This window comes from Microcebus murinus, chromosome 23 (genome assembly GCF_040939455.1).
Source record: "Microcebus murinus isolate Inina chromosome 23, M.murinus_Inina_mat1.0, whole genome shotgun sequence".
NCBI classification, from domain to species: Eukaryota; Metazoa; Chordata; class Mammalia; order Primates; family Cheirogaleidae; genus Microcebus; species Microcebus murinus.
Genome location: NC_134126.1, coordinates 34,459,200 through 34,472,341, shown reverse-complemented (window position 1 = coordinate 34,472,341; position 13,142 = coordinate 34,459,200). Strand labels below are relative to the sequence as shown.

At 33.5% G+C, this 13,142-nt stretch overlaps 1 protein-coding gene across 5 annotated transcripts in view; it reads right to left on the bottom strand.

The window, feature by feature from the left end:
- Window positions 1-13,142, bottom strand: part of DENND1B (DENN domain containing 1B) — a 183,764-nt gene that overhangs the window by 32,054 nt on the left and 138,568 nt on the right. For all 5 annotated transcript variants that reach the window (XR_012914500.1, XM_075996989.1, XM_012744347.3 and 2 more), the window contains one exon: window positions 387-477. Coding sequence is in view for 4 of the 5 variants with exons in the window: in XM_075996989.1 (XP_075853104.1) it covers window positions 387-477 (91 nt within the window). In the remaining variant the exon portion in view is untranslated. The remainder of the gene's footprint in view (window positions 1-386; window positions 478-13,142) is intronic.

Here is a 13,142-nt window from a genome sequence, read left to right as displayed (position 1 = left end):
CTCAGCCTCCCAAAGTGCTAGAGTTATAGATGTGAGCCACTGTGTCCAGCCCCACTAGTAGTTTTCCAGCAGAGACTACTATTGGTCAGGAAGAAAGGCTGGAAGATATAAACTAACTGGATTTCTGTTATTTATTTCCAGTGATACTAAGAGATTATCTGGGCAAACAGCTACCGATTCATGAGACCATCTTAATGCCTTGAATAACATATCAGGTAAAATAAGTTAATACCATACATAGCTCTTATGAGGTGAAAAATGTATTTAGGACATTATATATTTAGGAGAAAATAATTAGTTGTTTATCAATTTTATCAGACACAAGTGCAAAAATCAAAATAATTGTTTTTCAGAAACTGGATAATCATATTGTAACTAGTCTTTACCTCCACAAAAGCCCCCTGAAGTGATCTCTTCTTCAAATACATCAGAGAAACCTCTTCCTGCATTTAGCTTTGCCAGTCGACCATCAATAAACTGAAATCAAGAAGTGTCAAATGTTTTAATTTTTCATTTATTTCATAAGACTAAATTTTTACTGACATAAAAAATAGCATACCCTTGAATATAAATTATATTAATATGATATACATATACACACATATAATAAAATTCTCAAACAATGGAAAGAAGGTGGTGTTCAGTAAACAGCAGCTAATTAAGCCAGAAATGTACAGGACAGGCTAACTTTGTTAACAAGAAATAGCAAAGTGCAGTAGTGAGGATCACAGGTTCTGGACAGGTTGCTCAACGCACAACCTCTACACAGGGCTTTGCACAGAGGCATTGCTATCTTGCCAAGCCATTTGCCCAGGGGGCTGTGTCCTCAGTTTCCCCAGAACCTACCTCATGGTGTTGCTGCAAACATTAAATTAGATTAACCCAGACCATGTGCTTAGCAGTCTCTAACTCAGAAAGTATCAAAGAAATGTTAGATGTTATCATTTTTGAGATTAATATTAAATTCACTCAATAAAATAACGCTCCTAGTCTAAACAATTATGTTCTAAACCATAAGAGCGCCACACAATTCTAACCATTGAACAATACAATAAACACAGCTTTCATAAGTTCCTGACATATGTGTTGACTGATCAGAATTATGATTATTAATTTAAATACAACTTAGGTAAACACATATTGACTTGACATACATAAGGTTATTTTAAACAATATTTTTCAGTGCTATTAAAAAAGACACTGCAGTGGGAAATAGAAGCTATGAAAAGCACCTGAAGATCTTTTCCAAAACGCAGAAATGCAGATACCCTGGAGAGTCCCTTCCATTACCTATTCCACCCTATCCCTAACCTGTTCCCGCACACGGCATATCAGAATCTCCAGGTACTGATGTTGCATTTAAAAAATATCCCCAGGTATTTTTACATGACCAACCCCAGGTAAAAATCTATGATATATTTTATATGTATATGCATTACTGGTAGTTGCTAACTTTTTATTTTGTTGATTTGTGATGTCTGAAATTTGATGTGCTGAGGTTACTGCATTTATAATGAAAGTGAAATACCTTAAGGCTCCCTTCCATAAGAGGCAGGGGGTAACAGAGGAAGGATTTACATGCTTTTTGCAGAGTAGACTTGAAGATATGAGGATTAACACAAAATGTTGTTTCATCCTAAAATTAATCCTGACCATAATTATTTTATCCTAGAAATTTAAATTTTAACTGAATTAAAATAAAACAGCTTGACTTTAAAAAAAAATCATCTCACACTCTTCCCAGGTTTCCTATTTGAATGGCTTATGGTCAAAACTCATTGGGAGGAGTTGCATAGGGCAATATAGTATTCCTCAGGCAGTAATTGAAGATAATTAATAGCAGAGTAAGTTATATCAGTTATACTGTAAGACTTTGAGACAAAAATCTCTTGCAGACCAAAATTAAGAAAAAATCTACAGATTCCTGTTTAAAATATGGTTTAACCACCTTTTTATTATCATAGAATACTTTTGTGAAAAAAATGGGGTAAGATGGGTTCAAATAAAGACAGCCTAAAAGAACAAAGTCTTGGCTTTCTTTGGAGCATGAGTTACTCTCACAAAACTTAGAACTCTTTGAGGCCAGAGACATACATATTATCCATTTTTGCATCCTCATTCTTGGCATGCAGGTTTTGTGTAGTATAAATGAACATGGAATGTGGAGTATAAAAGGCCTGAATTACAACTCTGCCACTTACTAGATTTTATGATCTGTAAGACTCTGTTTCCCCTTCTGAAAAATGGGAATAATAAAATGCCTTAATGGGTGGGTTTCATGAAAGCTAATTAAAATAATAAAAAGTGTCAATACTGTAGATACAGAATAAATACTAAATAATTCTACTATCTCAACCTTTTCCATCTCTATCAATTTTTGAGCTTCCTGGGGAAGGATCAGCATCTTTCTCGTATATGCATCTTAAATGCCTGGCAAGATGCCTAACATACAGTTTGAACTGAATAAATGTTGCTGAAAGACTGAAGGACACAGAAAAAGTGCTAAAGATCATATACTTTTACCTGGTTTTAAAGTTAAATAATTATAATATATAGGATCAATTCATTTCATTCTATCTTGAGATCAAAGCTAGTAACTTATGTTAATGTCTTTGCTACATATTAACATAATAAATGGTAATTTGAAAACAAGGCAGTTTAAAATGCATGCAAAATTTGATTTGCACACATTTTCAACCACAGCATTATAAATCAAATGAAAGTGATCTAAATTTGATAGATTAAGTATCATTTTTTTAAAAAAAATGAGCTGAAAGCAAAATGATAAATTTAAAGTATTACATTACTGACAAGTAAAACAAACTAAGACACCCTTTTAAAGGACTTAATTTGCTCTAGAAGATTAAGACTACAAGACTGTAAAAGGTTTTCATTTTTGTGTCTATTGGAAATAATCCACTCATTTTAGAAATGAGTGGAATAGTTCAAGTCTAAAAAGAGATAAATCCCCAAACTATTTACAGATTCTGCATTTTTGAGCATGAGTAACTTCTTTGTGTTACTAAACTAGTGATTTGAGCCAAGAGAAATTATTCACCTGGTAAAAATGACAAGTGTTATCACTGACTTTGTAAACAATCCTGTCAGCGACAGTCAGACACTTACCAATGTACATAGAATTAAAATGTTTGTTCTTAAAAGACTGATTTTGTGTACACACACACAAATATAGACACTAAATAAACTAAAAATAGGTATTAATGGAGACAAATGCAGAATGTTAACAGTTCTCCAAACACCTTTTTCTACTTTTTATTCAATAACAGCTTTTTTCCTCCCCAAGTGGAGTTGGTTCATGGCTGTAACACTCTAGTAACTCTGGAGCATTGCAAAGTGAAAGAGATAAGAACGTTTTTAGCTACTCCTGAATAGAAATAATTTTGAACTAAAAAAACATTTTCTCTCCCTTAAACAACTATAATGTGAACTCTATTATTAATGTAATGAGCCATAAATGTTGCTCCATTCATAGTTACGGATACCATTCAGTAAACACTTATCTTTAAGTAGCAGAAGACATAAGTTTTGGAAGAATGTTATTGCAAGTAATGACAAATAACATTATTAACAATAAAAGTGATACAGATACAACACAAAATTGGGCTGCAAGCAGATTTTTAAGGGAATTTAAAAATTTGCTTTAAGATGATGCTTTTAATAAATCTTTTTCTCTTTTTATTCTAAAAGAAAAAATTAAAATCTATAAATGCTAATCACAACCAAACATACACAACATAATTGGATATCTAACAAAAATTAGTAGCTATAAGTCCATAGAATGGATTCTTTAAGTTTATTATAAATTATAAATAGGTAAAATTGATTTAAATAGGAATATATAGAATTCTCAAGATAAATTAAAAATATATATAATTCTCAAGATCAGTATTATTCCCTCTAAATCATCAACAATTACAAGAACCAGATTTTATTAATCCATTTGACATAATGTTAAAGCAGTGTGAGAGATTATAAGATAAATGTTTTCAAGCAGCAAAAGTATTCTGGCTTCTCCTTTTATACTAATATTATTAAGGTTTTTCAAAGCATTTTTATCTTCAAATAGCCATCTTAATAAGAGATTGGGTCAATTTAAATAAATTATCTATTGCTTTAACCATACTGCAGTAAGCAATACTATTACATTAAAATGAACATTCACCTTTTAAATTGATTTTTAAAACAAAATTATATACAAAATGGGTGTTTCAAGAATGCAGCATAACAAAGAATTGACTCTATGTCAAGCTTCTTTCCAAAAAATATAAAGAATATGTTCTGATCAGATTCATAGATTAAACCTGAATATACTGGCTAGTAAATGGGTAGGAATGTATCTGTCCTATAAGAGATAAATTATATGCTTTTTACAGTTCTTTATTCACCAGTAAATGTATTTCCAAAATTTAATCTAAAAATCCTATAGTGGACTAGGCCATTATGGGTGTATTAATGCCCTTACTGGTCTAGACATATGTTATACAAATATATACCTGCAATTAATCCATCAAAACTCTCAAGATAATAATTGAATTTCAAGCTTTGAATATAATTTTTTAAATATTTTCTTTTAAAAAAAAGCTCATAAAAAAGATTGTGCTGGGGAGATGCGGTCAGAGGTGCAATTCTCTGCCGAGCTGAAGTTAGCAGACAGAGCACTGTTTCTGTGCTAACCAGGCAGTCCTGCTACTGACACAAAGCAGCAGAGGCACTAAAACACAGTAAACAAATCTAAACACCCAAATTCCTCCTTCAGCCTGGAGAAAAAATTACCATATCCCAAAAATTTCTCTCATGTTAGGAACCCTTCTTAGGTACAAAGATTAGATAACTACTCTAATCAAATTAAAGTCTAAGAGCTAGAGAAAAATATAGTTTTTTTAAAAAATCAATCAGAAGTCTTCAGCAATTCAAAGAAAAAATTTAAATACAATAAAAAATTGCTTTTAAAAATATATTAATTTTTAATGAATCTTTAAATTTGACTTTCTATGAATGCTCTGGGCTAAAAATTTAATAAACAGTCTAATTTAAATATTGCTTCTTATAAATGCTCAGTAAACCTTGACAGGTTAGTGGAAACTATATTAAAGTGTTACAATAAATTAAATCAACAGATATTTATAGACACCTGCTAAATGCAAAGCATTCAGTTAACAGCTACATATAAACACAAAATGCTGTAACAAGTGGAATAGGGTAGGTCAGTTCAGAGCTCAAACCTAGAAAATTAAGTATTTGAAAGAATAGAAATAAATTGTTATTTTTATGCCATTTCAAAGATTAGGTAATCAGATGACTGTAAGGCTCTAGTCTACTACAGTAGATTACCATGGCACAATGAACAGGAACACACTTCTGAAGAGTATGAAGAGCCTATTTAGTACAACTTATTACTAGAATGAACAACAAAGTAACAGTAACAGACAACACTTCTACCTTCAAGGATACACCACCCTGACTAGTCAGCGGCCACCAACACTGAGGCCAGACTCTCCACCAGCAAAAACATTACACCTGCTGTGGCTCACGCCTGTAATCCTAGCTCTTGGGAGGCCGAGGCGGGCGGATTGCTCAAGGTCAGGAGTTCAAAACCAGCCTGAGCAAGAGCGAGACCCCGTCTCTACTATAAATAGAAAGAAATTAATTGGCCAACTGATATATATATAAAAAAAAATTAGCCGGGCATGGTGGCACATGCCTGTAGTCCCAGCTACTCGGGAGGCTGAGGCAGAAGGATCACTCAAGCCCAGGAGTTTGAGGTTGCTGTGAGCTAGGCTGACGCCACGGCACTCACTCTAGCCTGGACAACAAAGTGAGACTCTGTCTCAAAAAAAAAAAAAAAACATTACACCTTGCTGAAGGCTCAGATGATCATTAGCATTTTTTGGCAATCAAGTATTTTTAATTAAGGTATGTACAATGTTGCTTAGAGTTAATGCTTTTGCTCACTTTATAGACTTTTATATGCAGTGGGAAACCAAAAAAATCCATGTGACTCACTTTGTTGCAACATTCACTTTATTGCGACCAAACCCATAACGTCTCTGAGATGTGCCTGTTCTCGAATTATACTGATGAATGAAGGAATGAATAAAGAATACCTGAATGAGTGTTTCTAAAATTTTAGTGTTCCTATTTTTTGTTATTTCATTAATAATGTGTATTCCTGGACTTTAATCCAGACCTCCTGAATCAGCAATTTGGAAGGTGAGACGAGAGAACGCACATGGCTCTCTGGGTAAGTCGGATCAGGTAGGTTATGATCACACTATGAAACACTGTTTAGGCGACTACTTGAAATCAGTTAACAAAAGATGCTGAAAAATGTATCCTTTGCCCCGGATAAGCACTCTCCACTTGAACTTTTTCATCTGCCAGTAAGTCTCCATCTCTCTCCTATGTCACATTGTGTTTTTATTCTTTTTTCATGTTATGAAATATGTGCTTGATGCACTTAGCATCTCCCATCCATTCATGTGTCAAATGTTTCCCTAATACTCCAAAGCTGTTGAAGCTTTATTACTAGGAATACATGTGTTGATCTTACATATAGACTACATAACCATGGGTAGCTATCATGAGAAAGATTAATAGAAAAATGTAGAAATTTAAAACAATTTATTATTTATGTTAAAAGCTTTTTAAAATCTTCCAAAATCTCCAGCTAACATAAAAGGAAAATATTTGGCTTCTGACCCACTCCTTTTAGCCAACATCTTATTAAGTCAGGGAAACTGGGTCACAGTACAAAATCCAGAGTGTGCTCAGGATCTTATAGAATTTTCACTTCCACACACTATACCATTATGTGACTCCAAGTTGAAAATTATAGACATCATTCAATTTAATATGCAATAACACTTGATTCCTATAATTTTTGTATTACCCCTAAGTGAATTCTATTATTTTCTATTACATTTCACAAACTCTTCATCTACTACCATTGTCAAAACATTTTCAAGAATAGTCCTTATAATAGGGAGTCACTCTGAAGCTCTTGATTTCTTTAATAATATTGAATGCCTATGATATATTAGATAGTAAGACACAAAAACACTTAAAACATGATCCTTCTCATTATAGAGTCTACAACTCAAGAAGGAGCCAAAGAAACCACAAATATTGTACAGTGCAAATCCAAAATGCTAAAAGAAGAGGAATTTATAGAAGTATGGGAGGTCAAAACCTGGAAAAGGGATATCTGAGTTGAGTCTTACAGCATGACTGAGTTGGGGAATGTTAAATGGAGAGACAGGTTGGTTAAAGCAGAAGAAACAAGAACAAGTATACATATTCATTTTTGTTGTTGTTCATTTATTCCTAGAGGGATGGATATCTTTATGGTTCCCGAGATACAAATGCTGGTTCTATCAGCTACTGTGTAAGCTTTCAGCAAATTATTTAGCTAACCTCTCTGTAGTTTGGGTTTATAATCTGCAAACTGGCCGTAATAAAGCATGTGATGATACGGTTATTTTGAAGGTTAAAGTATATGAGAGAAAGCATTATATAGTACTACCTAGCATAAAGTCAGTGTTCAATAACTGTTTTTTAATTTACTCATAATTTACTGTCATTCATTCACTATATATTAAGCAACTATTACACTCAATGCAGGTTTAGAAGAATAAAACATGAAGCTTTTCAGAGAACTAATAGCAAACAGCACAGAATGGCCGAGGCAAGGATACTGGGAGAACTATTAAAGAGACAGATGCCAGAAGATAAAGGGTTTGTGTGCTAGATTGGGGATTTGAACTACGTCTGAAATGTGACGGTAATGACACAAGATTTGCTTTTTAGAAAGAATATTCTCAATGTATGGAGGAGGCTTGAAAGAGGGGCTAACCAAAAGAACATAAAACCAGCTATTCAACATAAGTCATTGACACTGAAATGAGACTAATTAAAAATAGATAAATCTAACAATTCAGAAAGAAGAATCAACAGAACATGGCAAACAACTGAAAACTGGAAGCAAGAAAGGTAGGCAGTGACAGTATAAGAAAAAGTGACTCCCAATTTTTTTGTTTAGGCAGCAGGGTAGCACCAATTTTCAAAAGAGAGGATAGAGGAGGGTCCAATATGTAGAATACTGGTAGAGATGAATACATGAATATGGGTGTATGTATGTCTATGTATGTACACTACACATATGCATGCACATTTATATGGGTCTGGGCTAAAGATGCATTTGAGATTCATCATTTGTAGTTAAATAATGACATTGTGGTCCTTACGTAAGAAAACGCAGTGAGATGATATGAGTAGGAAAAGTAGAGGGCTGAGAGTAAAGTCCAGAGACTGCAACATGTAGGAGACATGCAGAGGCCTAAATATGACGGAAACTGAAAGAACTGCTGGAGAAACTGTAAGAAAAAAGAAAGTTATGCCACAAATATTAATAAAAAGAAACAAAGCATTATAAGTAGTAATAGTCAATATGCCAATAAATAAGTACATAAGAAAGATATTTTTAACAAGAATAGAGCAAGGATTCTTCTGTTTATCACACATGTGGAAACAAAAGCGATTCCCTCAAGAAAAGCTGCAGTACAGAGGATAATGATGATAGCATGAAAGAGTCCCTACCAAGAAGACATTAAAATAACTTCATGAGAATAACTTGTTGGTATTTTTTTTGGTAATTTGCTTTAATTTTTTAAATAATTTTAGATTTCTGGAAAAGTTGCAAAAATAGAGAATTCTCACATAAACTTCATTCAGCTTCCCCAATTATCATCTTACATAACCATGGTACATTAATCAAAAGAAATTAACATAGGAATACTATAAAAAATGTACAAATTATATTCAGATTATACCAGTTTTTCTACCAATGTTTTTTTTCTATTCCAGGATCTAATCCAGTCTCCTTCACCTGTAGTTTGTCAGTCTCTCCTTGGCTTTCATGACCTTCACAGTTTTAGAAAGTATTGCCCAATAATATAGTAGAATCTCCTTCAATTTGGGTTTGCCTGACATTTTCTCATTATTAGATTGAAGTTATATAGTCTAGGCAAGAATACCACAGTGGTGATTGTGCTATTCCTGGTACATCTCACAGGGAGTACGTGATGTCAATACCATAAATGATGGTGTTGACCTTGATCACTCGGTTAAGGTGGTATCTACCAGCTCCCTCCATTATGAACTTATAATTTTTATGTTTATAATTAATATCTTAGGAGAATATATTGATCTTTTTAAAGTTTATTATAAATATGAAAACACTAATCATCATGTAGCAAATGAACATTCAAATAGTAGGTCCCAAATAAATGTTTGTCAAAAAAATAAACACATGACCACATTACCATCTGCAATGTTTTATTATCAGATGATAAATTCCCAATTTAGGCTTTTAGGATTATTACTGAATACATTTTGAAATACATGTTATGAATTAGGATCTGAAATCAAGTATTGAGTATATAAGAAAGTTATTTTTATGGACTCATATCAGCTCTATAAACATCACCCTATTTCGCCTCATATTCTAAGACTTTAACCTAGTTATTAATCTTTAATGTGATGTCTTGTCAGATGGTTTTAGAAAAGAAACATCGAGATAAACAGAAAGGAATCAAAGCAAAGTGTACTGACACAGAAACCATCAATCACAAGGAAGACAGCAAAAGAGGAACAAAGGAACAAAGAATCTACAAAACAAGAACAAAGCAATTAATAAAATGTTACTTATGAATAATTACCTTGCATGCAAATGGATTAAATTCTATAATAAAAAAACACAGAATGGCTGAAAAGATTTTTTTTAAAGACCCAACTATATGCTGCTTACAATAAACTCATTTCAACTTTAATGACACACATAGACTGAAAATGAAATAATGGAAAAAGATATTCCATGCAAATGGAAAAAGAAAGCAAAGACTGCTACAATTATAACAGACAAAACAGGTAAGTCAAAAACTGTAAAAGAAACAAAGAAGGTCACTATAAAATAATAATGGGGCAATTCATCAAGAGGATTTAACAATGCTAAATATCCCTCTATGATCTGTCTCCTTTATGACCTTTTATCAATAGCCTTCTCTAGTACCACTCTTCCCCTTGTCCACACTTGATTTATTCTGATCTTAAGACCTCCTTAGGTCTTTGCAATAGCAATTCCATCTACCTGTAATGATGTTCTCCTCCTTTTTACATCTCAAAACTGATTATTTCTTTAGACTTAATATCTTAAGCCTAGCTTAAATATCACAATTTCAGTAATGGCTCTTCTGATCACCCAATTTAAATTGTCCATCTAGTCAATATCTCATACCCTCTGAACTTTTTACTTACTGACATTTTTCTTATTTGTTGGTTGTTTGTTAACCTATTTGCTTCATTTGAAATATCAACTCTGTGACAGATGGCTATCCACCTCTGAATCGCAAGTGCTTGGAGTAGCGGTACCTGATCCAAAACAAATAATCAATACATAATTGTTAGAGTGGATAAACAAATAAAATGTCCTCAAGGCAATATAGGCACCAAGAAAGCAACGTAGACTTAGTGAGAGAGAGGGATACTCAGGGAAGCTGGGAAAGGTAAAGGTCGGTATAAAAACAGATAAATTACAATAACACGGGATAAATGCTGTAACTCAGATACAAACAAAGTTCTAAGGGTACAAAAGGACAATGATTGGTGTAAGGGCTGACATTAGAAGAGGCTATGGAAGAATGACAGAATCATATTAATGCTGGTGACACGGTACAACATATGCAAAGCATTACACTGTGAAAGATATGTTTGAAGGAATTTTCAATGTGATTAGACATTGAATTAGAATAGGAAACCAGGCAAGGATTTGATGCCCAGAGAAAGCAAAACATATTATAGAGTGTGATACTCCAAGAAAGGGGCAGAACCAGGATACAAACCCAGGTCTGCTGGATTCCAAGCCAATATATAGTTTTTTATTATTTCAGCGTATTATGGGGGCACAAATGTTAAGGTTACGTATATTGCCCATGTCCCCCCTCGAGTCAGAGCTTTAAGCGTGACCATCCCCCAGTATAACAGGCTACTTGTGGCGTGTGGCCAGAAATTTAAAGCCAAAGGATGAACGTGGTATATTTAACTGAAATCTTAATTTTAATTAAGATTTACTTAACATGAAAGTAGGAAGAGGATAATTTAACCTGTAATTTATTTTAAATGTTTCAATTTAAAATAAATACTGGTACATAATACACAATGTGTATGAATGTTATGGAAAAACAGAAAATGCTTCCTAAAATCTGCTTCTCAGTGGGCTCCTACAGGCACCTCCCCATACTCTTTAAAAACACGTGTTCTCTTCTGCCATGAGGGTACTTTGTTGGATAGAAAAGTTTGAGAAGTATACATTTATATTACTTATGAAAGGCAGGAAAGGTTTTGAGGGAACCCTAAAAGAGATTTTTCCAATTTGAATCTCCCCTATCATTTTCCTCCCCAATAGAGTTATAATTTAAACAAGCAGAATTATTCTGGGGGAAAAAGTATCTATTTCAACATATTTGTGCTCCTTCACTATTATATAAAGTTCTTAAGAGTAATCTAGATTACCAGTTAAAAGAACCTCTATTCATGGAAATCCTATAAGTTTATATTAAGGATAGTTCTAGACTAGGCTCATGGTCCTTACCTGTGGCAAGTGTATAGTAAAATGAGCAGAAAAAACATTAGTTCCAGGGACTTAACAAGAAATGTATCTCCTTTATTGTGTTAGTATAGTATGAGATGAAGGTAAGAGATCTAAAATTAATGGCTTAAATCTTTGAAATGCTGATGGCTAAAGAAAGACAGTGATGTCAGAGTCGTGGATTTAAGGAGCTATTTCTGGGATTCCTTCCAAATCCATTATCTAAAGAGGAATTCATCCAAATGGAACCTACTGTCATCCATTTAAGCCATGTTTATTTCAGAGTATCGTGGAATGTTAGAGCTGAAAGGTATCTAACACTTAGTGATCTTTCACTGTAACTCTTGTTACAGATGCAGAAACTGAGGCCAGAAGAGGTTAAGAAGTCACCGCCTATTACTAGCTAATGTAGAAACATTAAAAAATATATGTTTTCATTTAATACTTACTTTTAAATGTTAATACTTTAAATAATAATGATAAAGCAAGGACAATTAGTAGCTGATGCTTTGCTGAAAGAACTGCCCAGCGGGGGCTTACGGGAAGATGTCACTCAAAGGGTACAAAGTTTCAGTTAGAGAAGAAGACTAAGTTCTGGAGATCTATTGCATAGTATAGTAACTACACTTAATAATTGTATATTTGGCTAGGCGCGGTGGCTCACGCCTGTAATCCTAGCACTCTGGGAAGCCGAGGCGGGCTGATCGCTCAAGGTCAGGAGTTCGAAACCAGCCTGAGCAAGAGCAAGAACCCATCTCTACTATAAATAGAAAGAAATTAACTGGCCAACTAAAAAAAAACATACATATAAAAAAATTAGCCCGGCATGGTGGCGCATGCCTGTAGTCCCAGCTACTCGGGAGGGTTGAGGCAGGAGGATCTCTTGAGCCCAGGAGTTTGAGGTTGCTGTGAGCTAGCCTGATGCCACGCCACTCTAGCCTAGGCAACAAAGTGAGACTCTGTCTCAAAAAATAAATAATTGTATATTTCAAAATTGCTAAAAGAGTAGATTTTAAACATTCTCACCACAAAAAATAAGTCTGTGAGGTAATAGATACATTAACCTGATGGAATCATTCTATGATGCATATAAAGATATCAAAACATCAACAGTGTATCCCATAAATATATACAATTACTATTTATTTGCCAATTAAAATTTTTTAAAAATAAAGCCAAAAATTATACAATTGAAGTATTTAAAAAATGATAAAACTAGGAGAATGCTGTTTTACCTTAGAATGTCCCTCCCTTTGTGTTTCTCTCCCTCTACAGAAAAACCCATAATTCTTTCAGCTTATCCATTCTTTGCCTTTCTTTATGGTTTTATCACATAAATGTCTACCTAAATAATATATTTAGTTTTTCTTGTTTTTGAACATCACATAAAATGTTTTATCATACGTTTTCAGTGACTTGCTCTTTTCATTTAAATCACTCATTTTCAGTTTTGCTGTTCATTCATCTCCCTGACGTATAG